The following is a 27665-nucleotide window of genomic DNA, read 5'->3' on the forward strand; positions in this document are numbered from 1 at the left end:
GTCTGCTTGTAGTCCTCAATGAACTACCACGGCGATGTGGAGCGTTTATTGAATCTTACTGTCAGTACATCTGCTCACCTGTATGTCCCGTACAGGCAAGCAGATATACTGACAGGTCTGCAGGAGACCTGCATGGCACACGTGAGCTGCTGATCGCAGCCAAAAGTAATAACTGCACATTTTTCTACCTGCAAAAAAATGTGCATTTATTATTTTTGTGCAAAAGGTGACCTTATCCTTTTAAAGATAGTGTAAAATCTCCCTTTGGTCAGTTAAAATGGAACTTTACCTAGAACATCTTGATAAAAAATAATGTTCATTAACAAGGAACATACAGTACATTCTACATTAATAATTATGGTACCGAAGTTAGTGTGTGCTGTAAATTGCCTTCAGAATTGCTCCTGTTTCTTCTTGCCAGAGGATGTTCTTTTGCTGAAGCCCAGAACACTCGAGCAGCATTAAATCTTTAGGTTGTCAACAGATCGGCCTGTGCAGAACCGGTTAAGACCGTGTATTACCCTTCCTGCCCAGTGTCATTAGTACAGTGTCATTGCTTTGTATTAGCACTGATCACTATATTAGTGTCAGTGGCAGTTCCCTCCCAGTGTCATAATGCCTGCCGCAGTCCCACTATAAGTCGCTGATCTCCGCCATTACTAGGTTTTAAATAGTATAAGCACTTATTTTGAATGTTTTAAATAGCTATACCTGCAAAAAGGGGCTAGCCTGACATGATCTAGCATGACTTAATTTTCTGACCAATGTTCCACCTTAATTTCACAATTCTCTGAATAAGTACATACAAATCTGCAAAGAAACATACAGTTTATGAAGAATACCAGGATCCTCTACATGTCAGATCTACATGCAAATATTCCGGGGAATTAGAAAATTGATGAATTAGTGATTCTCCTTAACAGCTTCCCGACCGCCCTATAGCAGAACTACTGCTATATATATTTTATTTTGCATTTCCGGGTAGGGGGCACACGCGCACTGCCCTACCTGCACTGCTATTGGCGGATACAGTTGTCGATCGCTGGGTCCTAGACGGAGATTTCCCGCCAGCACCCGGCGATCGCTGAGGAACAATGACAAGGGAGAGGTCTGTACTTAAACAATACAGATCTCTCTCCCCTGTCTGCACCATGCTGCTTTGTATTGCTTTACATAGCAGAGCAATACAAATCAGCATGCTTACATAGTAAAACACACACACACTTAGTAAAACAGCGCACTGTTAACCCTTTGATCACCCCAGGTGTTAAACCCTCCCTGCCCAGTGTCATTAATACAGTGTCAGTGCTTTGTATTAGCATTGATCACTGTATGAGTGTCACTGAGGATGTCAGTGGCAGTTCCCCCCCCCCCCAGTGTCATAATGTCTGCCGCAGTCCCGCTATAAGTCGCTGATCGCCGCCATTACTAGTATATAAAAAATAAACATTCCAGTGTATATATATTGCCATTTGTAGACGCTATAGCTTTCACTTAATAAAGTTACACGTATTGGGATTTTTTTTTTTAGCTAAGACATGTAGCAGAATACATTTTGGCCTAAATTTATGTCAAAATTTTTATTATTTTTTCACTGGATATGTTTTATAGCAAAAAGTAAAAAATATTGGCTTTTTGTTTTCAAAATTGCCAGTTTTTTTTTTTTTTTTGTTTATTGCAATAAATAAAAAACACAGAGGCGATAAAATACCACCGAAAGAAAGCTCCATTCGTGGGGAAAAAAGGAAATAAATTTCATTTGGGTGCAGCATTGCATGACCGTGCGATTGTCAGTTAAAGTAACGCAGCACCGTATCGAAAATAGCCTGGTCGGGGGGGGGGGGGGGGGTAAATCCTCTGGAGGGCGAGTGGTTAAAGGACAAGTTCACTTTTTGGTGCATGTTGCACCTATTGATTCACAGGAACTTGTGAATGAGAAAACTTCAGGATCCATCTTCCACTGCAGCAGATGGCTTGTAGTTCTCAATGAACTGTGAGGGTGCTAATGAGATTGCTTGTAATGTATTCACAAGCCCTGCAGCTTTCAAGCTGGCAGTCCATACAGTAGTACAGCATGAAACTGTAGGGCTTGTCTGCAGGAGCCTGAAATTTCACCTGTAATCCGCTGATCATGGGTGCAATGCTTTGCAGGCTCCTGTACGAAATAATTGCACTTTTGTTTTTTTGTTTTTTTATTTGGCAACAATGTGCATTTATTATTTTTCCCAAACGGTAAGTCTCTTCGCAAAAGCTGCCAATGTTATCAATACAAAGTGGAATATTATCCTTTTAAAGTTATGTAAATTGACGGCGCTATATAAGTACCTGGAATAAATAAATAAATAAATTGTAACCATTTCATACTGAAGTTGCAAAATCTTGATGGGTTAAGATGGAGCTTTTAAGTGTATCTAAACCCAAAAACAAAAATGTAACATATTGCAGATTACCAGTATTTAGATATGGTGTCTGCATTTGTTTTTCAGTATTTTTTCCCTTTTATTTTCATCTGGTGATCCTGCCAATAGCACACTTCCTATTTTTGGTGACTATGCTCACTCTTCTTTTTATCTATGGAAAGAGCCATAGTTATCACACTGTACTTCAAACATTTTGTCTCCATTCCATAGAGGATGATGGGATAAGTAGTTTTCAAGTAAAGATAAGATTTTGTTTCTTACTGTCTGTCCAGCTCCCTGGAAGGAAGTGACAAGGACATTGTATTTCTGGGAAGGTTAACAGGTATTTTGTGTACTAACGTTGAACTAATGCAGTCACCACATCTAAAGACTAGTAGGCTGTAAAAAAAAAATAAATATATATATATATATATATATATATATATATATATATATATATATATATATATAATTTTTTTTATTTTGATCTGGTTAGTTACTTCAGGATGTAAAAGGTTTAAAGGATGTCTATTTAACATTATTTGTCAATGTCTAATTTATTTACCTCTGGTCAACTTTTTAACACCGCCTCCTTAGTGGAGATGGATTGTACAAGATTGCTTCTTCTTGCCTGACCAATAGGCTGCTTTTCAATTATGTGCTTTCTCGGTACTGCAGAGATTACTTCACATATAAGATTGGCTGAAAGGAAAATGATATTGCATGTATCAAAAGGATATATGATAGATCTTTATTTCACATATCCACCTGCTTTTAATCTGGAGGAGTTTTACAGGTAGCAATTCATATTTATTCAGCAATTGCTAGTGTAAAAATTGGACTAGATGTTTGATCATACCTCTTCTTCAAGAATTGTACTTTATGGAGTAACAAACCTCCCCCTGTCTGTTTCCCTCACTTATAGCTCATCTGTAAGTCAAGCAGTCAGATTCAACATCTGCTTTTCTAAGGATTTATCTGGAGAGTTTCAACTAAGTGCTTTTAATCAGACATCAAGAAATATAGTGTTACACTTTAAATGATTTGTAGCTGTCAAAGCATAGTGCCAAAGAATGTAAAGCATATATTCACATTAGATGTCATTGTTCTGCTTTCAGGAACTTCATGCTATCTTCCCATGGCTAGTAGAGCTGGTCTTTGGCAGCCTGGATGGCAGTATAGTGGGCTGGAACCTGAGACATCTGCAGGATAGGATACCTTTGGAGTTTCAGACTGCACTGGAATTCCTGCATCCTAAGTAATTACATATCCATTTGCTTCTACTTTGTTATGCAAGTGATTTTTGTTGTACTTTTTTTTTTTTTTTTTTCAGCTCTAATTGTTCTATATTCGGTATTTTGGTATGTGCTGCAGAGTTGAGTCATTATACTGTATGATGAAGTTTCACTCTTTGTTCAGATTTGATTAATTTTACAGTTTTTAGTTCTAGCACTGCTGTGGCAAAGGCAATAACGCTGCAAGTTGGGTGTACCAGATCCAGGAATTACTGCTGGTAGATCTCGCAAGAGATTATAAAAGCCACTGGCTAATCCAGCACACAAGTCTACAGATATCATTGAAATACCTTAACCTTTAATAAACCTGATTGCATAACTTGTTTCTTTACAATGAAAATGCAAGGTCCACTTATTAGATGAGGGCCCCTTCCCCTGTACAAATTGCCATACATTACAAAGGCAAAAATGTACCTGTAGGGGAAAAATTTAGAATAAATACTTACCCGCATCATCCACATTGCAGGATGTGATGTCACTATCCTTCTCAGGAAAGGATGAGTACCCCAGATCTTGTGATAAGACAGTCAGATCCAGTTTAGGAACATCTTTTTGCAAGATTTGGAACCCTCAACATTCCCAGGATCCCACCGTTAGGATCTTGATGTTACCCTTGCCTAGGCATAGCAGACATAAGATGGGGTTAAAGTAAGTATATATTTTAATGTTTTGGGTTTTTTTTCTCATGGGTACATTTTTTGTTTAATATGGTGATTTTTACAGGGGTAGGGGTCCCTGATCTAATAGGCACACCATGCATTTTACAAAAAAAGTGGCAACCACCCCAACCTATAACTGGCCTTTGCAGCAAGGTGCACATGGAAGGGCAATACGCGTAATTTCCAAGCTCACTCACCAGCCAGCCTTCAGAACAACCGAATTGGCCCTGTATAACCATTTGCGTTATAAACAGAGGGTTTTATTTGCATATATTTGCAAATATATGCATAAGCCGCATTGCCACATCAAGGGACTTCTGTATATACCATGGCCCTAACTTTAAATTTCCTGAGCCTCCATAGTAGGAGCACATAAAGGAATGGATAGATTAAGGGCAGGTATGTTCAACCCAAAACAGGCATCTGGATACTGGACAATTATTAAAAATCCTGTTAGTTGCCATTTTCAACCACTCTGCTATCTTGGGAAAGGAAGGGGAGGAGGAAAGTGGGGTGCATGGGAGTGCTTTGTCATTCTAGGCTATATTGTTGCACACAGTGTAGGAGACACAACTCTAGTTCCCGCATGCAATGTTGGCTCCATAGGACACTGCCATAGAATGGAGCCACCGTGAAACAGAAGGCCTGGGGCAGCAACCGGGGCAGCAGCCTTGGCACCAGCTTAGACAGGAACTTAGGTAAGGATTAAAAGATAAAGAAGCTGAATAATCGGGTAAGTGATTAAATTAGCTGCTAAATGTTGAAATAGGGTGCAAACTTCTGTCTTCCATGTAGAAGTGATCTGTTTTGGGGTTTTATATACATTATTAAGTTGAAATTTGCATTTTTTTCATACAGTATGCAAAAAAGTGGGAAAATTGGTCTGGCAGTAAAAAAGATTAAACCCTTGATGACTTTTCTTTTTGCTATCTCTGATTATTTGGGAGGATTTTCCTACAATTCTTGGCTTGAGACAGAAAAGGAAATGAGGAGTTCTAGCCAAAAGGGGAATGTTCTCATGGACAGCTTTCACTTAAAAGAAGTGACCATTGAAAAATGTACCTTCTATCCCTGTTCCAGTGACAACTAAACATTTTTGGTTTTCTCTTGCTTTCAGTTACAATGGTCACCATAAAAAAAAAAAAAAATTAGTGGGCAGTGCTCCCCAGCAGCAACACAGACCAAGAAAAAAAAAATCTAAAAAAATAAAACTGACTTGAGTGTCTGTCTGATCCTTCTCCAAAAAAAATAAACTGTGACTTTACATACTTCTTTTTTTACTGTATGAGATGCACGTTAAAATATTATTTTAGGTAGTTTATAGGAAAACTGTAATTGCTGTTTGAGAGGTTTACAATTAAATGATGATTTGTAATTGCAAATATAACTAATACAGAATCCAGAAGTGTTCTGTACAAGAAATGTGGCTATGCCAAAGTTTCAGGTAATGTGTTTGCTCGGTGCAACTGTACTTGAAAGTATTGCACTAATGCCCAAGGAAGATTGTTAATCATAGTAGACACAAAATATGTTTTTTTTTTCTTATCTATTCGGAGAGGGGGGGGGATACAATACAAGGGGTGCCAACATCCCTAGAAGTATAGACAAAGAAGGGTGAAAGGTCCTTTACTGGGTGTTACTTTGAAGGCACAGATTTGTAAATAGACTACTTAGCAGTTAAAACATGCACTCAATTTTAATTTATACAATCGTATAAAAAAGACATTTTGGTAGTCCACTTTTTCTGCCCCTACATGAGGCTATATGTCAGGCCTCTTTGAGGACCTCTGAGGAAGAGACGACGCATGTGTCAGTTGCAACATTTGCATGATCAAGCTCTCATCTTTAACACTAAGTCACACACCCTATCATTTTTACCACCATAATCTATGTATTTTCACTTATGTCTATTTTTAACTACCATAATCTATATATTTCCACTTATGTCTATTTTTAAGATTGTATAAAATAAAATTGAGCGTCATGTTTTCACTGCTGATTTAGTAGTCTATTTACAAATCTGTGCTTTCAAAGTCCCACCCGGTAGAGGACCTTTCCCCCTTCTTTGTCTTTTCTTATTCGGGGATGTAGGAATTCAGATTGTTAGATTATACTGCTGCCTACAAATGACTGAGCTAACTGAAAAAATTGGTAAGCCTGCCCAGAATACCCTCTCCTCTACCCAGTACGACTCCATTTTATGCTAGTGTCATAGGAGAGTTGACTTATTTTCTTCAACTGTGCTGAGAAATGTCTAAACAGTTTTTGCTAGCATTTTTATTTTGTGCTTTTGATTGTTCATCCCACTCTCTTCAATCAAGATTCCTCCCTATGTAATTTCTTAAGTCGATTGCTACGTAGAAGCTCCCCGGTACTGCTGGTTTTAAAAAAAAAAGGGTTAATACTGAAGGTCTAAGTTTAGGATCTGCTGGATCCTACCCACTATTAAGTATGGAGGAATCGCCAATCCAGCTGCTTCTCCTGCTTTGCAAAGCACCACATAGAATTCCGATCTTGGATATGTTCCTACTGTCTGCCTACAGTGACCTCTCCCTTGTGGCCTGCCCGACCCTCATCAGTGCCAGCTGCCTAAGTTTGCGAGTACCTGAAACCTTGTCTTGCACTTTGGTTTGGGCGCAACATGTCTGCACATAGGCAAGAGGGGGCAGTCCTGTTGTTACAGGTGACCCCTAGCCCATACTCTCAACAGTTTCAGGGGTGTCTGATTGCTAGCCTTTCAGAGAACCAAGGCTCCTCAGAGTCCCTTTCTGCCTTCAGCTGCCTCTTGGCAGCTCAAAACTTTGTGGCTGGATTTACCAAATTCCCTGCAGATACTGACCGCAGTGGCTGTAAGCGCACCTTCCGCTATAGAGTTTTTGATCTTCCTTTGGCTTTAGAATAGGCCATGCAACTGAACACTGACCATCTCAGATGCATATTTAAACCATCCATACATGGATCGGCATTTGGCTGGTTCAGCAGGGACCAGACGAATTCCGATCCATGTATAGGAGGCTGATTGTACAAAAGTCAATCTGCCATCTCCTGCCATTATCTCAGGATTACAAAGGATCATTTTGGAACTCACTAATTGTTCAAATGCAGGGTAGTAAGCACCAAATCAGTGCGTTCCAAACTGATCCTTTGTATATCTGATATAATAGCAAGAGATGGCAGATTGACTTCTGTACAACTAGCCTGCCCATACATGGATCAAAATTTGTCTGGTTCAGCAGGGACCAGACGAATTTCAATCCATGTATGGGCAAGCTGGTTGTACAGAAGTCGACCTACCGTCTTCTGCCATTATCTCAGGATTACAAAGCATCATTTTGGAAATCATTGCTGTGGTGCTTACTACCCTGCATTTGGAGAATCATTCTGCTGTCTCCAGCTTTGGAACTTTCAGCTCCTACAGCTGTAAAGACCTTACCAATACACCTGCTATTTAAATGGTGAACTATACCGAGTAATGATCAATTGATCCAGTGACTCACCTGAACGGGAAAACTAAGACCGGTAGGTGTGCTTACCTTTTTTAAAGGATTCTACCGACCCAGTAGCTAGAATTACTCTTTAAATCCCAATGTGATCTGGCAGATTTTTCCCTCCATCCTGTGCTGGCAATGACCTAATCGAACGTGTGGAACAAATGGCTAGAGCCTTACGCTTATGTTGTGATGGCTTGTTACATGCATCTAAACTTATTTCTCACATGGGTCTAATATCCATACAGATGCGCTCAACACTCTGAATATGATGCTGGGATGCTAACAACACATCCAAAGAGCGTCTGACTTGCTTGGCCTTAGAGGGATGTTGTCTCTTTGGCCCTACACTTGCTGTACTCTATACTGTAATTAGGGATGCCACTGGTGGCAAGAGATTACTCCTGCTTCACTGTAGGTGGTCTAGGGATAGGTCAGCTGATTCCCACCCTTCTCCTTAATTTCTTTCTGTATTAGGTGCCTGCAGTCCCTCAGAGCTTAATTCCTGGACAGCCCATAGGGCTAAACCCTCTGAAAATCATTCTGCATAAAAGTGAACCTCCAATACTACTAGTAGGGGGTGATTTGTAATGCTGGTGTGTCCTTTGGTAGTCAGGTGCAAAGTTCCCGTCCTGCTTCTTGATTCCTTGCTCCAGCCCATGTGTTAACTCGGTGTCTGGAGCTCTGCCATATCTGGGCTTCCACTTTCTTGTGTTTGGGACATGAAGGCCATTCATAGTACATGGCACCACTGCTCTCTGGTCCAGATCAACAAGATTGATCTGGAACAGTTCTGACTTTTCTGTTTCTACCTGGATTTCTTGTGTTGCCAAGGAATACTTGCAACTTCTCGGGACATTGGCTTCTGTGTTCAGTCTAGGGCTTTTTCCTGGCATCTCTTATTGTGGGACAGTGGTATGACCTCCTGTGAAGAAAGTCAATTTTATGGCTGCTGGTCAGCAACTTCCCTCAGAGCTAACCACTGGCAAAGTCATATCAGGCTTTGCCAGGTTCCAGGGTTGGTAACAACCTATCATCTGTGGGCAAGGTTTTTTAACGTAAGCCTACGCAGCAAAGGTCCACAGCCTGTGTACCCTGTTTTGGCGGTTTTGCTACCGCACTTATTCACCTTTTGTACATGAATTTAGCCAATCTTGATGTGGCTATTACCAATAATGTTAATAGCAAAGGATGACAACTGTGCAAAAAATTAAAATCTAATGTATTTACACAGAAAAAGAAGCTTGCTATTAATAGCATATAACAATATAATGTAGCCGGTATAAATTTAAAAGTAGTAATATTACTATGCAAATACAGAATGTTACCAATACAAAGAAAGATGACTATAGGAAAGAACGTTACAGAAAAGAAACAGAAAAATACATTACGCAGACATCCTGATGACTGGTCTTCCAAAGAGACAAGGGGACAAAGGCAGTGTGTCTCTCGTTTTGGACCACCCCTAGACTCACCCACCCAAGTAAATTCACACCTTTCCACATATCTTAACCTCCAATGGGTGGGCTCAGAACACTGGTCAGTTTAGTTAAAGAAAAACAGGAATTCCCAGTTGCCTTCCTTCCCCCTCACCTCAATTGAGTCTTTTGAAGTGTCATCCCCCCACAGTTCAAAAGTTCACAATAACCTTCATGAAGGTGAAAATTACTACAGGCCCAAAATTGCCATTACAACCCTCAGATCCTTGTCATCATATGTGGCGTTAACCCCTTCTCCCTTGTGGGAGTGTCAGGTGTTGGGGGACCCTCCTTTCAAGTTCTCCTCCCCTCTTCCATTATTTCCCAGCCATTTCAGTTGCATCTCTGTTGTCTTAGGTCTGGGTCCAGATCGTCCCTGGTGTGATCCTTCAGCCTCTTTTGGCAGACGAAATAGTTTTTTCATCCAATATACGAGGGGCTTCACTCATTGGATAAACTCCATGCCTAGGTTTACCATCTTGCGTTTCAGAAATGATAGTTCCTTTCATGCCAAGGGAAGTAGCCTTGTGCCGGTTTCACTGGACACCATCTAGGTGTTGCAATGAGTAGGGAAAGACTGGCAGTCCTTCTTGCTGCTGGAGGAGGTAGTCTGATATTTGCTTTGGACGATGCCAAGAATCCTTGCCTCGCTTGCACTGTTTCGCTTAAGAGTAAGGCTTTGATATTGGTTCCTCTCATCCAGCAGCCTCTGCATCAAGAGGTTCGCACACACAGGTTCACCTCAGATTTTGCATGGTGGGCAGAGCTCATTGCTGGAGTGCTTCCCTGGATCAATAGCAAGGTGAACACCCTATTTTTCTACAGATACCCTCTGCCAGGTACAGAGAATTAAAGTAAGTATCATACTCACAATAGACATAAAAACACAGGCATGTCAAACTGAACAAGATGTATGATCCAAACAACATCTGAGTCCATAAGATGGAACCCTGGATGACCAACTGTCTAACGCTTTTCGAGGACACAACCTCTTTCTCAGAGCTCATACATTTTGTTCAGTTTGACATGCCTGTGTTTTTATGTCTATTGTGAGTATGATACTTACTTTATTTCTTCAATAAATATTTTAAACGATAATGCACTAGGTCGGTGCGCCCTTTTTTTGTTTCTCCATTTGCATCCAGTGTATTTGGACCACCCCGGTCTGTTGAGGGCAGCAAGCCGTGCATATTCCAGAAAATTCCAGAACACTCCTATTGGGTCTACTGAGTCTTTTTTCCTAGCGCAGGAGAAAAGTGTTTGTTTTGCAGGTACAGAGAATGTCTTGATGACTTCAGGGAAACCTGTTCACTTAGGGACTTGGGGACTGTTGCTAATCTGCATCCTCTTGATTAGAAGGCCTTTCAGAAGCCTTCTCTTGTTATGCCCTTTGAGCCTGTGGGTTTGAGCCTTTGCGATCTCGGGAGCCACTTCACACACCTTGTAGGCTTTTGTCTGGTAAGTACAAAAATTCTGTTATTGTCCCTTGCCAAATGTTTGGTGAGGCTAGGCCGCTTTTTCTTGTTAACTGAATTGGGATGTCATTTGTGATTTGTTGATTGATATACTTTTCTCTGTTCTCATCTCTAATGGGTTTTTATTTTGTAATGGTTTATGAATTTTAAATAATATTTTCTTATTTACTCTTTCTTTTTAAACACAGTGGTGCGATGATGAAGCTTGTTTATAAGCTACAAGCAGAGGAATACAGATATGATTTCCCTGTCTCATATCTGCCAGTAAGTTATCTTTTTTTTCTACGTTGTTGCTGTGAAAATAATTCACAGTATATTCACTGTTGTCTCCGGCTGTCATGGCGATAATGTGGAATCTGTCAGTATACGATTAACAACCCAGCTAATCATATTTGGTTTAATTGTTGCTTACCTCACCTTTTTGTTTTGGTTAATCAGGGTCCAGTCCGTGCATCTATACAGGAGCGAGTTTTACCTGAATGTCCTCTGTATCATAACAAGATCCAGTTTCCAACATCAGGAGGGCTTGGCCTCAATCTTGCCCTGAGTATCCTTTATAACTGTTTGTTTATATATTAATTTATACTTATCCTGTGTATGAAATTGTATTTGTAAAATATAACACCAGAGAAACTGCCTAGCAATACATATATGGTTATTGTTGTGAAGTAAAATAGGCGGTTCTGGCATGTGATTTCCTTAATGTATTCCTCAGACCCTTTTGAGTACTTCATTTTCCACTTTGCTATCTGCCTCATCAGACATAGAGTAAGTGAAGACTTTATGGATATAACATTTTGTTGGTAAACAAGTGTCCATGTAAAAAAACATATTTGGTGCAATGCTAAGTAATTCAAGAGATTCAATTTTATAACTGTTTTGGCGGATTTGCTACCACACTTATTTACTTGGTTCTATCTAAGGTTATAAATGTAATAAGTTATTACAACCTTTTGTCTATACATGAATTTAGCCAATCCTTATGTGGCTATTACCAATAATGTTAATAATAAAGGATGACAACTGAGCAAAAAATAAAGATCTACTTTATTTACACAGAAGAGAAGTAGTTACTAATTGAATCAAACTAAAAATATATTACTAAGTAAATAATTTGTTACAGTATAACATACAGTATACTATCAGTATAGAGAGATGACTATAGGAAAGAGTTTTTTTATAGAAAAGAGACAGAGCAATGCTGATACATTACAGACATCCTGATGTTATGAGGTCTGGGCATCGGAAGAGAACACAGAGACAGAATGCCATACCTTTATACCCCCTCCCCCTACATTCCAGGTAAAGACACACCCTTCAATAGGTTCCGGTATTTTGCCATTTCTGTTCAAAGGGGGGCTCTGTGATTTGTGAAAGACATTGGCCAACTGTAGTTAATTTAGGATAGGCCAATGTCCAGGAAACATACCTCGTTTGAAAACTCAGTTCCCACAGGAAAGTCTATGACAATACTCCCTAGGAGGTGTTAGAAATGACGACTCTAGGGCTTATTCATTTCCTTACTGTCATAAACTTCTACAGGACACCTTCACAGGGAGGGGGGGGGGGTTGAGGTGATGCAACAGATGGTAAATAAGTTACAGGAATTGAGACCCCTATCAGAAGTTCACAATAATATTAAAAATTATTGTAGGCCCAAGAAGGTGAAAATTATTATAGGCCCAAAATAGCCATCACATTTCCCCTCAAGTTCATTGGAAAACCTATGCCCTCCCTCAATGATTTTGTACCCACCCATGACCACCCAGAAGGCCCAACCCCCCCACCACCACTGCGGCCTCCTCTTCTTCTTTCTTGATCACAACTCCTTATCTGTCCTGAGTAAACAAAGAAGTCCTGGTGCCTCTGACACCTCACATTCGGACCATGAATGCCTGTGCTGCGATGTTTCCTCGCCCCTCTGCCTTGGAAGGACGGAACTCCAACATCGATGGCGGGATTCTGGTATCTTTAGTCCCGTAGCTTGGGAACACTGTGCAAAGACCGCAAAATGGCACTATTCAACATGGTGAAAGATAGTTGGGAAAGGTCTAGCTTTTGCACCCTTGTCTCAAGAGATGACGTGGTGGTTGTTGTTTCTTCAGGTGGTGGTAGGGCAGGCCTCCAGACAATCATACATGGATACAAAAAAAAGGAGAATGTTATTGGGGGGAAATCTAGTGGGAAGCAGCTGTTTGGCCTTTAAGGTTGTAATCACTTATTACATTTATAATCGATAGAACCAAGTAAATAAGTGTGGTGGGAAAACCGCCAAAACAATAACAGAGCATGGAATTCTGCCAGGGCCAACTCCCCTTCCATCTATCTTCCCTCCAGTCCTATCCTGTTCCAGCCTATATAATTCATTCATATCCTACTCCAGGGGTGTCCAACCCACAGTCCATGACGTCTATGCATGCAGCCTAACGCAAAATTGTAAACTTAAAAATGTTGAATTTTTTTTTTTTTTGGTGGACGTTTATGTAAAATGAGTTTATATTTGGCGAACACATGTGGCCGCAGAAAAATTTGACAGTGTCTCTTCAATAGACTTTTATAAGATTTATCTTCCCAAAGAAAAATGTCCCATTCTTCACAATTGTGCCTTTATCATGTCATCAGTTTTCTGCAGCACCATGTGAGCAACTATTTTAAGAATGAAGCACACGAAGGGCAAAATTAGAATCAAAATGTCTGATAGGCACCGTGGGAATTAATTGAGAATTGCTACTACATCCATCAAACCAGATATTGGTATGTTAGCTTATCAAAAACAGTGTCAAATATTGCACTAGTTTTATGTTGCCCTCTTTTACTTTTATAAAAAAAAATTATTAAAAAAAAAAAAAAAAAAAATGAAGTTTTGTTACTAGGATAGGTACATTATCTATATCAATGATCGTTAACTTGTGATCTTCCTGACTTTTTCTGCTCATCAGCTTTTTTTTATTGTTTGTGTATTTTGTGTGTCGTCCAGGAAGGTTATAAGGTTGGACACCACTCTCTTACTCTATATAAAAAAAAAAAAAAAGCAATGCCGCTTCTTCCTCCTCTAGAGAATTTATTTACTCATTTTGGAGGGTGTATTATGCTTCTTAATTACTGGGTGCAGGAGAATCGTATCTTTACACCAAATCTTATACCTCTTCTCATTTTTCTTTCTCATTTTTATTCTTCTATATGTTAGAGGGCTTAGATTGGCTGAGTCAATTTGTGTGATTTGCTTGCCCTCTCTTTAGCAGTTTCCCATAGGTAATGCTGTAATTGGTCACAGGTATGTTATGCCATTCTTAGCTTCTTTCTGAGAGAGAGGCAGAGCCATATGCAGTACTTGTTTACAATGCTTTATGTAAGGTAAAAGTAAAGTCACACTTGCAAACATGCTGATTGCTGTGATCTTGGAGGAACACACAGTAATGGCAGGCTTTCTCCTTCACTGTCTCTCCAAATAGAAGTAAATTATTTGTTGTAGCTTGAAGAGAGTTTATATCCTATTGGATTATCTACATGACCAATGAGAGTACATTCCTCTTGCCGCAGAAAAAAAAATTACACGTTTAAAGAAAATGCAGACAATTCCTGCCAGAGCCAGCAGGTATGAAAGCAGCAGGCCTTATAATTTATATAGTGATTGCTGATATGTTGTATTAACTGTAGGCATGGATTCCTTTCTTATAGAATGACTCTGATCACCTGGCCAGCACCTCTCAGAGTGCCTACTTCATCCTGGTAGATACATACCTAAGATGGTTTCTTCCAACTGAGGGAAATGTTCCACCTCCTAATTTCTTGAATCCTGGTGGAGCTGTGCCATCACCTGCTCCAAGGTAACAGACTTTCTGTCTATATATTTCATGGAACTAGGTTCTGTGTTATTTTTTTGCAGCACACAGTTAAATAGAACTGGCCAAATTTAAGGAAACCTACATGTATTGCTATACAGAAGCTGCTATTGCTGACCTCCTTCTGAAAATACTCAGTACTTGGCTCTCTCTATAGTCAGTACTCGTCACTGACCCACAACACGCATGCATGTTGTTCCTGGTCAGTCTTTGGATCAGTAAAGCTACAGGACATATGACATTTTCCAAGGCAAGTTCAGTAATGGCAGCCTACATATTTGTTCATGTATAGGTTTCCTTTGAGTATGTTTTAAGTTCGTAAGTACTAGTTGCACACCGTTTTGATTCAGTATTATGTTAATAGCTTAGTGAGCAATGCAAACATTGTTATGGTAGATACTATGTACCAAGAAATGGTTAGTCTATGGCTAAGCAAAAATGTGTAATATGCTACTGTTTATGATGATTTTTACTTGCCTATAACCTACTTGTTTTTATACTGTTGAATGTAGTCATTGCCCTCTTTCCCTAGATCACCATCTATTTCTCTGGCATCCTATGGTACTCACCCTAGCCTTCTGAAGAGGCATATTTCACATCAGCATTTGGTGAATGCTGACCCTGCAGCCCAAGAAATCTGGAGGTCAGAGACATTATTGCAGGTATGTGCCAATCAAATGAAGTTAGAACATCCAGCCTTTTTTCTTTACACCCACCTCTGCAAGGAAATTCTTCTTCACCTCCTATTCCATCGCAAAAAAAGCAGATGAGGGAAATCCCTTCAAAGTAAGGGAATCCCTAGTTGTCACCAATATTAGTGTCCCCATTGGAAGATTTATTCTCTAATACTGTTCTGTGGTCAACCCAAATGTTGGTTTTTCTTTTACTTTCACTTGCAATAATAATAGGTAAACATGACAAATCGAGAGGGTAGATCTCCCAAACAGGTGCACAGATGACGACAAAAATCTAACAAGTGTTCTAATCCCTCTCCACTGTATCCAAAACTCAAAAGAGGAACTAACACTAAAAAATTTCCTTGCCATTTCAGAGTTTGATAAGAGACAAGTGCAGAAATTGTGATTTAAGACATTCATTTGTTGTATGCTTATTCTGAGTGTGTAACCCATAGTTGTTATAACCAGATTCAGACAGGCAGCCGAAGGTCAGAAATGGTAGCCTCTATTTTTCTAATGACTGGTGCACTTTGTCTAGTTCAGGACATTGTATGCAATAGACATAGATTATCCCCTCTGCAGATGCTAGCCATTCTGTGTAAACCCAAGGTGTTGCCATCTCCAACCCCAAACAATGTCCATATTGTTGTATACTACACTTCAAGGTATCACAAGTATCGCAGCTTGTGTGTTGTATGCACAACAACTAGCTGCTTCCTTTTCTGTATAGAACAATACAAAATAATGCAGTAATAAACATATTTGGTGGCCACATGTATTTTTCAGATGTTGGCCACTACACTTCTTAGTTAGAAGCACTTGTGCAAATTCTCTATCATTTACAAATATCAACCTGTATGCAAAACTAAAGAAAAAAGTAGATGCATTTATATGCATATTTACATTAATTAGTTATTTTAGAATCTATGGTGAAAAGCAGTCAGTCATCCTTATTTTGTTGTGTTTTTTTTTTTCCCCCCAGATCTTTGTGGAGATGTGGCTTCACCATTACTCTCATGAAATGTACCTCAAGATGCAGTCTCCCCATGCTAAGGTAATGGCTTATTTGCAAGATGTAATGTGTACTTCTGCATAGTTAACCAAATGTTCAAAGTAAATTTATTAAAGTGACATTTACTTTGCACATGCAGGGTGAAATACCAAGGTCATTTCACCTTCCTGGGTTAGAGATGCTCAAGATGCTGTGCCATTGCCAGAAGCCAGTAAAAGAAACCCTGTGTAAGTTCCAAACTGAATTTTCAGGTCTTACACAGGGCTGAGCACTCCCTCCCCCATGTAACCGCTCTGGACCAATCGCCAGGCACAAGCACTTTTAGGTGAGCGAAAGTGAGTAACATGCTGCTTCATACTTTGAAACATTGGGGGGGGGGGGGGGGGGTTAGGATACCCTGTAAAGGGTCACTTTAAGCATCTAGCAAATTCACAGTTCATAGAATTGTAGCCAGTTCACAGACCACATAAGTAATTGTTTTCCAGTTACCTGGGAACTGTTTGAAAAGGTGGCTGCACGTTTACAATATTTTTGTGTGTTTTTTGTGCAGAGACTGAGCATTTTGCTGAACTCTGCACACAACTTCTGGCTTTGGTTACAGTATGAGGTTTGCACAGCTGCTATGAATTTCATATCAAATTAAGACTTCCAAGAAGCTAATGCTTAAATCCGTCTTTCACAATTGTCCATTGATGGACATATCTTGATAAGTGAGCAAACTAGGGTTACCTTACCAGCTACAGGAGAATATGACACTAGGCACAAGACGTCTGAAGGCCAGTTCCCTTGAGGCTATAACCCCTACCACCTCACACTTACCCCCTCCTGCTTCATGTTCTTAAGAGAATGGATGTTAATTTACTTCAGTTATATTTTTTGTTAGAATTGGAAGATTTTTTTTTCTACCATCAACAGCTACTTGCCAGATCTTAGAAATACTGAAAATCTGTCTAGTAAGCCAATGTTTGCAGGTTTTTTCTGAGTCCGTTAAAGCCTGACTCCTGGTTTGATTGAACTTTAAATTGTTTTGTTGAACCAAGGTGGTCCATGCAAACCATTTCACTTCACTTGCAGGTGTGCTTGCTGTGGGCGATGTATAAACTGTATGTAGCATTAGCTACATACAAAATACAGCACTGTGTTCCAGCAGCAGGACAGAGACTTATGTGCAAGAACCAGGATGATTACTCTTAAGCAGAGGTAAGAGCAAAGGGAAGAGCATCATCTGATTAGTGATTTCTCCCTCAGCAAAGATAAAAAATCGCCTATGACCGGAAAAAATAGGAAAGTGTAAATATGCCTCCCTTATATGTTGATGGATATCAACAAATCTCTCTGACAGAGAAGCAAAGACTGCCTCCTTTTAAATACTGGTAGGGAAAGGTTTCATTTGATAGCAGATTTATATATCTGTCAGCTGGGATTTCTAGGGCTGCCACAGATATTTAGAATTAAAGGAACATAATTATACAGAGAAGGAAGGGGTCAACCTGTGGCTTACCCCTGCAGTAAATTCATGCTTCTCCAGTGAAGAACCAAAAAGTTTTCTATGAAGGGTAAGTAAAACAAACCTACCTGTCTTTGTCACTCACATTGTGGATATTGGAAGGCTTCCAATAGATCCTGAACATTGGTAAATTATCCCTGATTCCACACTTGGAGTACTTGGTCCTTCTCCTGGATACCTTTTTCAAACCAAGGTCTTCCTGCCTCAGGAGTAGCCGACAGAACTGCAGAATCATGTTCAACAACTACAAGCCTGATGATGTTTTTTTTCTGCGGAATTGAATGCGAGTGCTGGGGCTGATAGTATCCACCTTTTACAGCACTTCCATTTGCTCATTTTCCCTCAAGAACATTGCAATGGAACATTCTCACACAGTGGGATAAATCCAGTCTTTTTTCTCTGGACAGGATAATCTGGCTACATGAACCAAGATGTCTGTCATGGTGACTTCTGTCCCTGCCATTCTCTGAGAGTAGATTTTTTTTTTTTTCCTTTCCATTAAAATGGACCATCTGTTTGTTCAGGGTTGTTAGTTTTAGGAAGAATTGTCGCTTTCAGCTTTATCTTGGAGTTGCAAGCAATTTTCCTGTCCTTTGTATTTGGAACCTATTCATGACGGCACCTTGACATTGCTATCCTGTTCAGTAGACCTCTTGTGGCCTGAACCTTGGTCAAAAGAGTTTGAGTTATCAGCTTTGTTTTAAAGGGAGCCCCAATTCTCCTTACATTAGACACAGTTATTTGACACCAAAGACCATGTTTTTTCTCCAAGTGATCTCTTCCTTTCAGTTTCTTGAAAACATTTTGTTATTTTTTTTGTGTCCAACACTGATTTATCCCATGGAGATCTCTATCCATTACTTGTATGCATTTACCTCTTGGCTACTGCCTATTTTAGGCAGATGGATTCTTTGTTTTTCCAGAAGATTTTAAAAGAGGTTCTCCAGTTTCTAGAACCATTATATCTGTGGTTTTGACAGGTTGTTGTGTAGGCTACGAAATGCGGGATAAAGTGTTTCAGTTTCCCGTTTAAGCTCAATCCACTAGGGCAGTGAGTACTTCCTGGGTCGTAATCGTCAGCAGAGCTCTATCTCAGATCCGTTTGGCTGCTACTTAGTCTTCTGTACTTATGTCCGCTAAGTTCTATAGGGTCAAAGTGTTTGCCTCAGCTGATGCTAGTTTTGGTCAAAATGTTCTGCAGACAGCTGTTTAATGCCCTTTGTTCCCTTTTACCTTGTTGGGTAGGTTAATTCAGATTTTTTTTGCGGTGCCTGCCCCTCTGCTTGGTTTATTTTTGGACGTCCATAAGTTGATTAATTATCATTAAGCTGTAATGGAGGAAAGAGGATTTTTGTATTAACTGTAAAATCCTTTTCACTGATTCCATTGTTATAGCTCCCTCATATTTATTGTTTTTCATTTGAACTGCTTGCTACAACTGATCAGGTTTGAGATGGGAGGGGTTATAGCTTCAAGGGGTATGGCCTTCAGTCTTGCGCCTAGTGTCCATTTCTCTTTTAGGCAGTAATATAACACTAGATTACATAATTATTTTCAAGCTGTGTCCCTTAAAGTACTCTGGGAAAATGTTTTATGGTGAGTATAAAAATCCTGTGTTTTTTTTTTTTTTTGTTTTTTTTTTCTTTTTGTTTTTGGGGTTTTTTTTTTTAATCCATATTTTTCAGTTGTACACACTCTTGGCTCCTACATGCAATTTTTAGTGTCGTTTTCTGTTTCAATATTTTTAATCATTTTTCTGTTTTCAAACTTTGAATGGCTTGGTGTTGTAAGATATTCTGTGCTTTGTGTCTTTGTCATGTAAGTGTTTGTTTTTTTTCTTTTGTTACTCTTGAGTCTTGTTTGTGTATACTTTTATATGGTGCTTTAGTAGCTATAAAAAGAGAAATGTATGTACCAGTCTAGTTGCATTCTGCATTGCAGTAGCATACTCCAAACGTACATGTTACTTATATTACTGTAAGAGTACGTTGGAGAAATGTTTGGATATCAGTGTTCATGATGCCCAGTCATTTCTCCACACTATGGTTTTTCTCTCATTCCATAATTTTGTGTTTTGTTTCTCTATTTCTTTTGTCCCCAATCCTCCCCATACCCTATTCTCTTCACCTGTTGGCTCCGGTGTGCATCTCCCAGCTGGAAGCTCTCCACTACAGGCTTAGTGTATCCAGCACTTCGTACATTAGTCCTGGTCTGCCTGGGTCCCTCCATTCTTATCAAGTACTTCCAGCTCTGTGGGAAACATTCTGCCATGTGAATCATATGAAAGGGGAGGGAAAGCTGGCTTCTTCTGCCATTTTACATCACCTAAGCCAATGTGCTATGGGGCTCTGCTGTACACAGACAATCTTAAGCTGCATAAAAGGGCACTTTAACAATTGTTGACTGTGGTGTATTGCTTTAAGAAATGTGTCCTTAATGCTTGAAGCCTGACTCCAGTCACAAATCCTTCTGTCATCAGGACAGTAAGGTTCCAATCCTTCCTTGCCCTATTTACAATGAAACCAAAAAGGGTTTTGGCTAGAGTTGGGCTTTAACGTATTTCTGTGGATGTTGCTCTTCTGCTTTGTAAATTGTTGCAGGCTTACTCTCTGCTAATAAAATCATCAGGCTTCTTTGCTATCTGCAGCTGGCTGATACTCTTTAAAAAAATTAAAAAAAGTACTAAACTGCTTTGGCTTGACAATCTGTAATCGTGGATATGAGTTTGGTTAAGTTTTTGTGGTTGAAAAGATGCATTCACCCTTGTACATGTTATTCAGGTGGTTAATGGTTCATTTGATCTATCAGTTTACTCCAAACTAGCCATGCACTAGTGTTCTGATTGCCTTAAAGGGATATTCCATTGTGACACATCTGCAAACCCCTTGGATTTCTACTTTCTGTCAGAGCAACAGGGGTTGACCTATTCAAATACGTTCTGATCAGGTGTTTTGTGTGGGTGAATAAACAACTCTGAATTTGCTGGTACACTCATGGCTGCTGCACAAATTCTTCAGAGTATATCAACACTGGACTGCAACCCACTGCATTTAAGATGGAGCTGTGTAATCTGAAAAAAGGCAATTGATGGACATGTTGGGGATGAATAGAACTACTGCTGTATGATAATTCCACAGTCTTCACATAGCACATTGGGGGTTATTTATCAAGCAAACTGACCCAGTTAGATGCTGATCAGGCTGTCTCTCCCATTGGTACTCTCCTGCGGCTGGTATCCTGGGCAGCCAACAGAGACAGATTTGCAAAAATCTACAACAAATACTGAAGATAGGGCTGATTTTTACTTTAAAAAGATGCACAATTAGGAAGTGATGGAGAGGCAGGTTTTAGGGTGCATTCAGTTTGTCCCCAGGGCCGATCACTCACATGTGATTGCTACATCATTGATTACATGCCAGTGGCTGTTATTAGCTGCAAGATCTGCTTTCAGTGGGGCTGCCTCCCACTGGGGTTGTTGCATCTAAATCAGAGGCAGAGTGCATTCGCAGATGTGAATGCACCCATAGTGTGTTGGAGTGCTGCTTTAGAGTATCTGAGGGAAATATCTTTTAACTTTGGCTGTAGTTGTGTTGTAAAATTGTGTCAGTGCTCCTGTTTTGCTTTTTCTTGCTGTGCAACAGAATTGATAAATGCCTCCCCTCCTATTTGTTGTATCACAGTCAACAGGAAAAGCTAAAATTTACAAGCCTGAATAGTTCGGTCCGAAGCGCCAGGAGAGGGAACTGTCATTTGGCCCTTCCGCTAAATTAGAGAAAGGGACATGGTCACAAAATTACGTCACTGGGTAACCCTGCCTGTTTGTTTACTATAGTGACAGGACCGAATGACAGTGCCTTCTCTCCTGGCATCTGGGACTGGACCATTCAGAAGCTAGGCATTATACGTAGTAAGTGGACATACATGTATAACAATGACAACTCCTCCTGACACTTGAAAGCTAGGCATTATGCAGAGTCAGAGGCTATACATGCAAAACTTAACCCCAAAGCACATAGACTAGCATACATACAGTGGATAAATTAAGTATTGAAGACGTCACCATTTTTATAGGTAAATATATTTCTAAAGGTGCTATTGACATAAAATTTTCACAACGTCGGTAACAACCCATGCAATCCATACATACAAAGAAACCAAAACAAAAAAATTCAGAAATTAAGATTTATATGTAATAAAATGGAATGACACAAGAAAAAAGTATTGAACATGCGAACTGAAATTTATTTAATACTTCCTACAAAATCCTTTGGTGCTGATGACAGTTTCAAGATGCCCCCTGAATGACAAAACTATTCTCATGTGTTGCTCAGGTGTGATTTTGGTCCATTTTTCCACACAAACAGCCTTCAAATCTTGAAGGTTCTGTGGGCCTCTTCTATGAACTCTGACCTTTTTAGTTCTTTTCATAGATTTTCTACTGGATTCAAGTCAGGTGATTGGCTGGGCCATTCTAGCAGCTTTATTTTGACTTTGAAACCAATTGAGGGTTTCCTTGGCTTTGTGTTTGGGATCATTGTCTTGCTGAAATGTCCACCCTCGTTTCATCTTCATCATCCTGGTAGATGGCAGCAGGTTTTTATCAAGAATGTCTTGGTACATTTTTCCATTCATCCTTCCTGCAATGATATGAAGTTTGCCAGTACTGTATGCTGAAAAACAGCCCCACACCATGATGTTCCCACCTATAAACTTCACTGTTGGGATGGTATTTTTGGGGTGATGTGCAGTGCCATTTGACCTCCAAACATGGTGTGCATTATGGCAATTTTGGTCTCATTTGACCAGACTATATTCTCCCAGTATTTCACAGGTTTGTCTAAATGTTGTGCAGCAAACTTTAAATGGGCTTCAACATGCTTTTTCTTTAGCAATGGAGTCTTACGTGGTGACCATGCATACAGGCCATGGCGATTGAGTGTATTACTTATTCAGGGATGCGCAATTCCTGTAGCCCGATGCCCGGGACATGCAGTTCCGGGAGGCGGGCAAGATGTTTTTCTTTATATTTAGCTCTGCTGTGGGCAAGCAGCAGGAATTAGTCGACAGTGTGCTCTCTTGTAAAAGAGAGCGGCAAACTAGCCACTGGAGCTCTTTAAATCCTCTGGCAGGCAAGTGGTTAAACGGGATAAATAATAAAATACAATTTATGTTTTAGTTACTTTTAAAATTACTGTTTAACCACTAGCCTACAGGGCACTAATACCCCTTTCCTGCCCAGGACAATTTCCAGCTTTCAGCGCTGTTGCACTTTGAATGACAATTGCTCGGTCATGCAACACTGTACCCATATGAAATTTTTATCATTTTTTTTTTTGTGACAGAGCTTTATTTTGGTGGTATTTAATCAACTCTGGGTTTTTTATTTTTTCTTAAACCAAAAACCACTGAAAATTTAGAAAAAGTTTTTTCTTAGTTTTTGTTATAAAATTTTGTAAAGTGATTTTCTCCCTCACTGATGTGCGCTAATGAGGCTGCACTGATGGGCACTGATAGGCTGCACTGATGGACACAATTAGGTGGCACTGATGAGGAGGCACTGGTAGGTGGCACTGATGGGCATTGAAAGGCAGTACTCATATATGGCACTGATTGTCACTGTTAGGTGGCACTGATAGGCGGCACTGACTGGCACTGAAATGTGGCACTGATGGGCACTGGCAGGTGGCACTGCTGGGGCTACACAGATCATCAGGGCACACTGATCATCAGTGCCCTGATGATCTGTGTACATGTCCCCTCCGAGGAATGCCGATTGCCGGCTCTCCTCTCCTCATGAAGTGTCAGCGTGACAGCTCCTGGGGAGAGAAATGCCGATAACCGGCATTTCCCTGTTTACATGTGATCAGCTGTGATTGGACACAGCTGATCACATGACCAAGCCGACATCTTTGGCTCTTTCCGTGGATCGGTGATCCGCTGTGTCCGAGGGACACAGCGCACCGCCGATCGCCGCGCTCCGGGAGCTGCACATGCACGGTTAGAATGAGAGGACGTCATATGACGTCCTCCCAGAACGAGAGAACTACCTTGCGTCCGTCATATTACTATATGGCGGGTGGGAGGCGGTTAAAAACTATCACTGGTCAAAACAGAGGAGAGCCTAATTAACAAAAAAAAAAAAAAATATGTAAAAGTCATCTTAAATAATGACAATGTTATCAACAAATAAACAGGCCCTTAGGTGAAATGATAAAAATGCTTTGGTCCATGAGGAGGTGTATCATTACAAGAACGGATGTGGTTAAGTAGGTCAATCTGACTTGTAATTAACCATTAGTTGGGGCTAAAACATAATTTTATCATCCCTTACAAAACTGCAAGAAGCTATGTGTGAACATTTATGTTCTGATGTAAAAAGGGTGCATGCAGTCTTCTCTACACAATTATGTCTTTCTGTCTGCCTCCTATCCTTACATGCTGTGATCATTGCTTGGGTTTCTTTTATTGGCTGGTGGTGTTCTCTTTAGATTTAGATTTTTCATGCAGATGTAATTTTTACTTGACAGTTGTAACACAATCTTTACCGATTGCAGGAATCTTTTCAACCTTCAGAGGAGCATGTTTTGGTGGTCAGAGTTCTAGTGAAACATTTGCACACCTTTGCTAATAGTCTGAGGCCTGAGCAGTTATCTCCTTCTGCTCACTCCCACACACCAAGCCCACTGGAAGAACTTAAAAGGTGATATTTGTGTTCTTTGTGTGTATATCTATATATATTTATTTATTTTGATACTAGTAAATATTTAATTCAGTTCAGATTAAACAAAGTACAGTATGGTTAACTTGTAATTAAGGGGAAATACTCGCCTCATCTCCAAAAGTCTGACATCCATAAGATCCCTTGTTGATGCCTCAATCTTCTCTCCAACAAGTTTTCCCTGTAATGGCTGCCCTATAGTTCAGATTAGCTGTTAATCCAACAGCTGTTAATGGCCAATTGTGATTGATAATAAAATTGTTATGCAAGTCTGCACTTTTGTCCAGAAGACCCAGCTTCTTGTTCCGAGGGACCAGCTTGCCCAAGTGTATGGACTTTTAGGACTGTATTCCCACACATAAAAATTTCTGTGGACTTATTGGACTTGTTGCTCCACTTCTCTACTATTTAGTTATTGCTTTGGTGTGCTTATTCCATTTGTATCTAATTTTTTTTTTTTTCTTATACACACATCTTAGACCTCTTGACAGCCATGCCATGGGCTCTTTCAAATCAGCCAGACCTGCTGTATCATGGTCCAATATGCCATCCTGTCTGATGGTACCTGGCTTTGATGGCTTGGCTGTTTGAAGTCCTGGTCCTAAGAGACAGGAGCACTTTTTGACTGTGATTACTACCCTTCTCAAGGCTAGAAAGTAGACTTCCAGGAAGGTGTAGCATTATACATGGAAGGCTTACCTGGTGTGAAATGCATGCATTCCATCCTCAACACTTCGTTGTGGGGTGGATGCTAGCTTTTCTCAAATTTGGTCTGGAGTTGTCTTTTTGCTTTGACTGCTTTGATGCAGGGATCTGTGAGTTTTTTTTCATTCAACCAAGTGAACGAAAAAAAAAAAAACTATACATATATTCTAGGGTTTGTGGAGGCAGTGCTAAGATAAAATACACCTTGTTTGCAGTTCTGAAGAGACATGCAAAGCCAGTGGGGGATTCAGCCTTCGAATTCCATGTGTGGTTGAAAAGTTCATTTTGTAAAAAGATCTGATAAAACTTTTTTTGACATGTAAAATCAGAAACTTTTAATATGCTAATTGTCCATAAATCCGATACATTTTTAATATGCTTATTGTCTCTATATCCCTGCCAGGGTTGTTATCCCTCGTTTCATACAGCAGAAGTTATACATCTTCCTGCAGCACTGCTTTGGACACTGGCCTCTTGATGCTTCTTTCAGAGTGGTATGTGTTTGACACCTTTTTATTTTCATGGGAATTTATGTTCTTCTTGTGAATTGAAATGTGTAGAAAGTACTGGTCTATCCTTTTACAGGTACTAGAGTTATGGCTAAGTTATTTGCAACCATGGAGATATGTTCCAGAAAGAGGAGCGTCACCAACTAGCCACGAGCCACAAAATCGCAGTGTTGCAGAGAAATGGTGAGAACTCGGATATTAAAGCCACAATCTTATCTATACTTAAGTAGTCTTTTCTGATCACGTTTTAACTGTATGCAGAGAGCTTTCATTTTACCAACACAATAATCAAAATTCTTCAGCCTTTCCTTCAGATAAGAGAAGTGAAGCCTCTGTCAGTGTCTGCTATTTTTCCTCTAAAGCCTTGACGTATGACTGACACTGGGAGTTTCATTAACTGAGCCAGCTCCACTGATCAGCTGTTAGTGTGCAAGGGGGCAAAGCAAGCATAGCCTCCACTGTCAGTGTGTGGATGTGCATGTGGCTGGTTTTGGAGCAGGGGCAAAGCATTTTGACTGCCAATCAGTGTAGTAGGGTAGGGGCAGGCGGAAAACATTCTCCTCATTGCTATGTGAGGACCTTCCTCCCCCTTATGTGACATTACATTGCCTGCAGAGAACTTCTAGAGGCTGTGTTGCAATCAGCCCTGCATAGGAAGCCTGTTGGGGCGACTGATCTCTAACGCAGGATGTGCCTTGTTGCTTCAAATTTGCAGTACTGCTTTTTTCTCCTAATAAAAACAAACAGATACGACAAGAATGCACTTCAGGTTAAAGTGTATTTTCCTCACTTGCAGTCAAATTTAGGAAAACACAACTATGTTTGTGTTCCTACTTACACAGCATACCTAAAATATTTTTTATGTTTTTAATATTTCCTTCCTTTTTAAATGTTCAGAGCAGGCCTCTGGGCAGAATGCAAGCTCCTCTGAAAAATTTCACATTGATTCTTTCCCTAATGACAAAGATTGGCCACACTGAGCTTTTCCTCATTAGCATACAATACAAGAAGCCCAGCTTCTAGATCTTTTACTCTTTGTTAGGACAGCACTGTACAGTTATGCAGGCCATAGACGGGTCACGCCGTTATTGGGGCCAGCCCGTTGGCCGTTTTTCGCGGATCTCATTTATTTTTATTGGTCATGCTGGAAAATCCACGAAAAACGGCAGTTTTTCGTGGACATGGGTGGCAGCATCGGCAACGGGCTGACCGATTTTTTTTTTTTTTTTTTTTTTTTTTTTTGTTTGTTTATCGGCCGATAAACGGCCCGTCTATGGCCTGCCTTAGCGTTTATTATAGAAAACAGAGCTCCCCAGCCCTCTCAAAAACAGAGAACTAAGTAGAATTGTAAGTACTGGATTTATCTGAAAAGCACATCTAAAATGGTAAGGGGCAGGTTTTAAATATTTTTTAAGTTGTGCTAGGTGAATGGGAACACTTAATAAATATAAAATGGGTGGTCCGCCACTTTGGCTGCAAATTTGAAATATTATTTAAAGTGATATTAAAAGCTGATTAAAAAAAATAACAACAAACATGTTATACTTGCCTGCTCTGTGCAGGGGGTTTGCACAGAACAACCCTGAACCTCCTCTTCTTGTGCTCCCCGCTGGTGCTCCTCGCCCCTCCTGCCAAGCACCCCCATGGTCAGACAGAGCGTGACTCGGCCCCATCCCCTACTCTAGAGACCTTGGAGAACTGAGGCTCTTGTGCACATTGCTGGATCGAGATTGGGTTCTGGTAAGTATTGGGGGGCTGGAGAGGCTGCTGCACGCTAAAGGTTTTTCACTTTCAGCATAGAATGCATGAAGGTAAAAAAAACTTGTGCCATTCCAACCACTTTAAGGTTTCTTTTAAATGCAGCTACATATTTTTTTCTATGCATAGAATTTAGCTTTAAA

The 27665-nt window shown here is 40.1% G+C and overlaps 1 protein-coding gene across 4 annotated transcripts in view; it reads left to right on the forward strand.

Annotated features, from left to right (window-relative positions):
* The window catches only part of SMPD4 (sphingomyelin phosphodiesterase 4), a 52631-nt gene that overhangs the window by 6940 nt on the left and 18026 nt on the right, over positions 1-27665 (forward strand). For 2 of the 4 annotated variants that reach the window (XM_089653209.1, XM_089653211.1), the window contains 11 exons: positions 3518-3657; positions 10983-11058; positions 11233-11341; positions 11510-11562; positions 14473-14621; positions 15169-15298; positions 16296-16367; positions 19987-20070; positions 24387-24532; positions 25659-25749; positions 25841-25947. In XM_089653209.1, the coding sequence (XP_089509335.1) occupies positions 3518-3657; positions 10983-11058; positions 11233-11341; positions 11510-11562; positions 14473-14621; positions 15169-15298; positions 16296-16367; positions 19987-20070; positions 24387-24532; positions 25659-25749; positions 25841-25947 (1157 nt within the window). Of the gene's footprint in view, positions 1-3517; positions 3658-10982; positions 11059-11232; positions 11342-11509; positions 11563-14293; positions 14390-14472; positions 14622-15168; positions 15299-16295; positions 16368-19986; positions 20071-24386; positions 24533-25658; positions 25750-25840; positions 25948-27665 lie in introns of those variants that run through there. The other 2 variants (XM_089653210.1, XM_089653212.1) reach the window with 2 other exon arrangements.

The sequence above is a fragment of the Staurois parvus genome, unplaced genomic scaffold, assembly GCF_062004578.1.
Source record: "Staurois parvus isolate SC_StPar_1 unplaced genomic scaffold, SC_StPar_1.0 ptg000704l, whole genome shotgun sequence".
NCBI classification, from domain to species: domain Eukaryota; kingdom Metazoa; phylum Chordata; class Amphibia; order Anura; family Ranidae; genus Staurois; species Staurois parvus.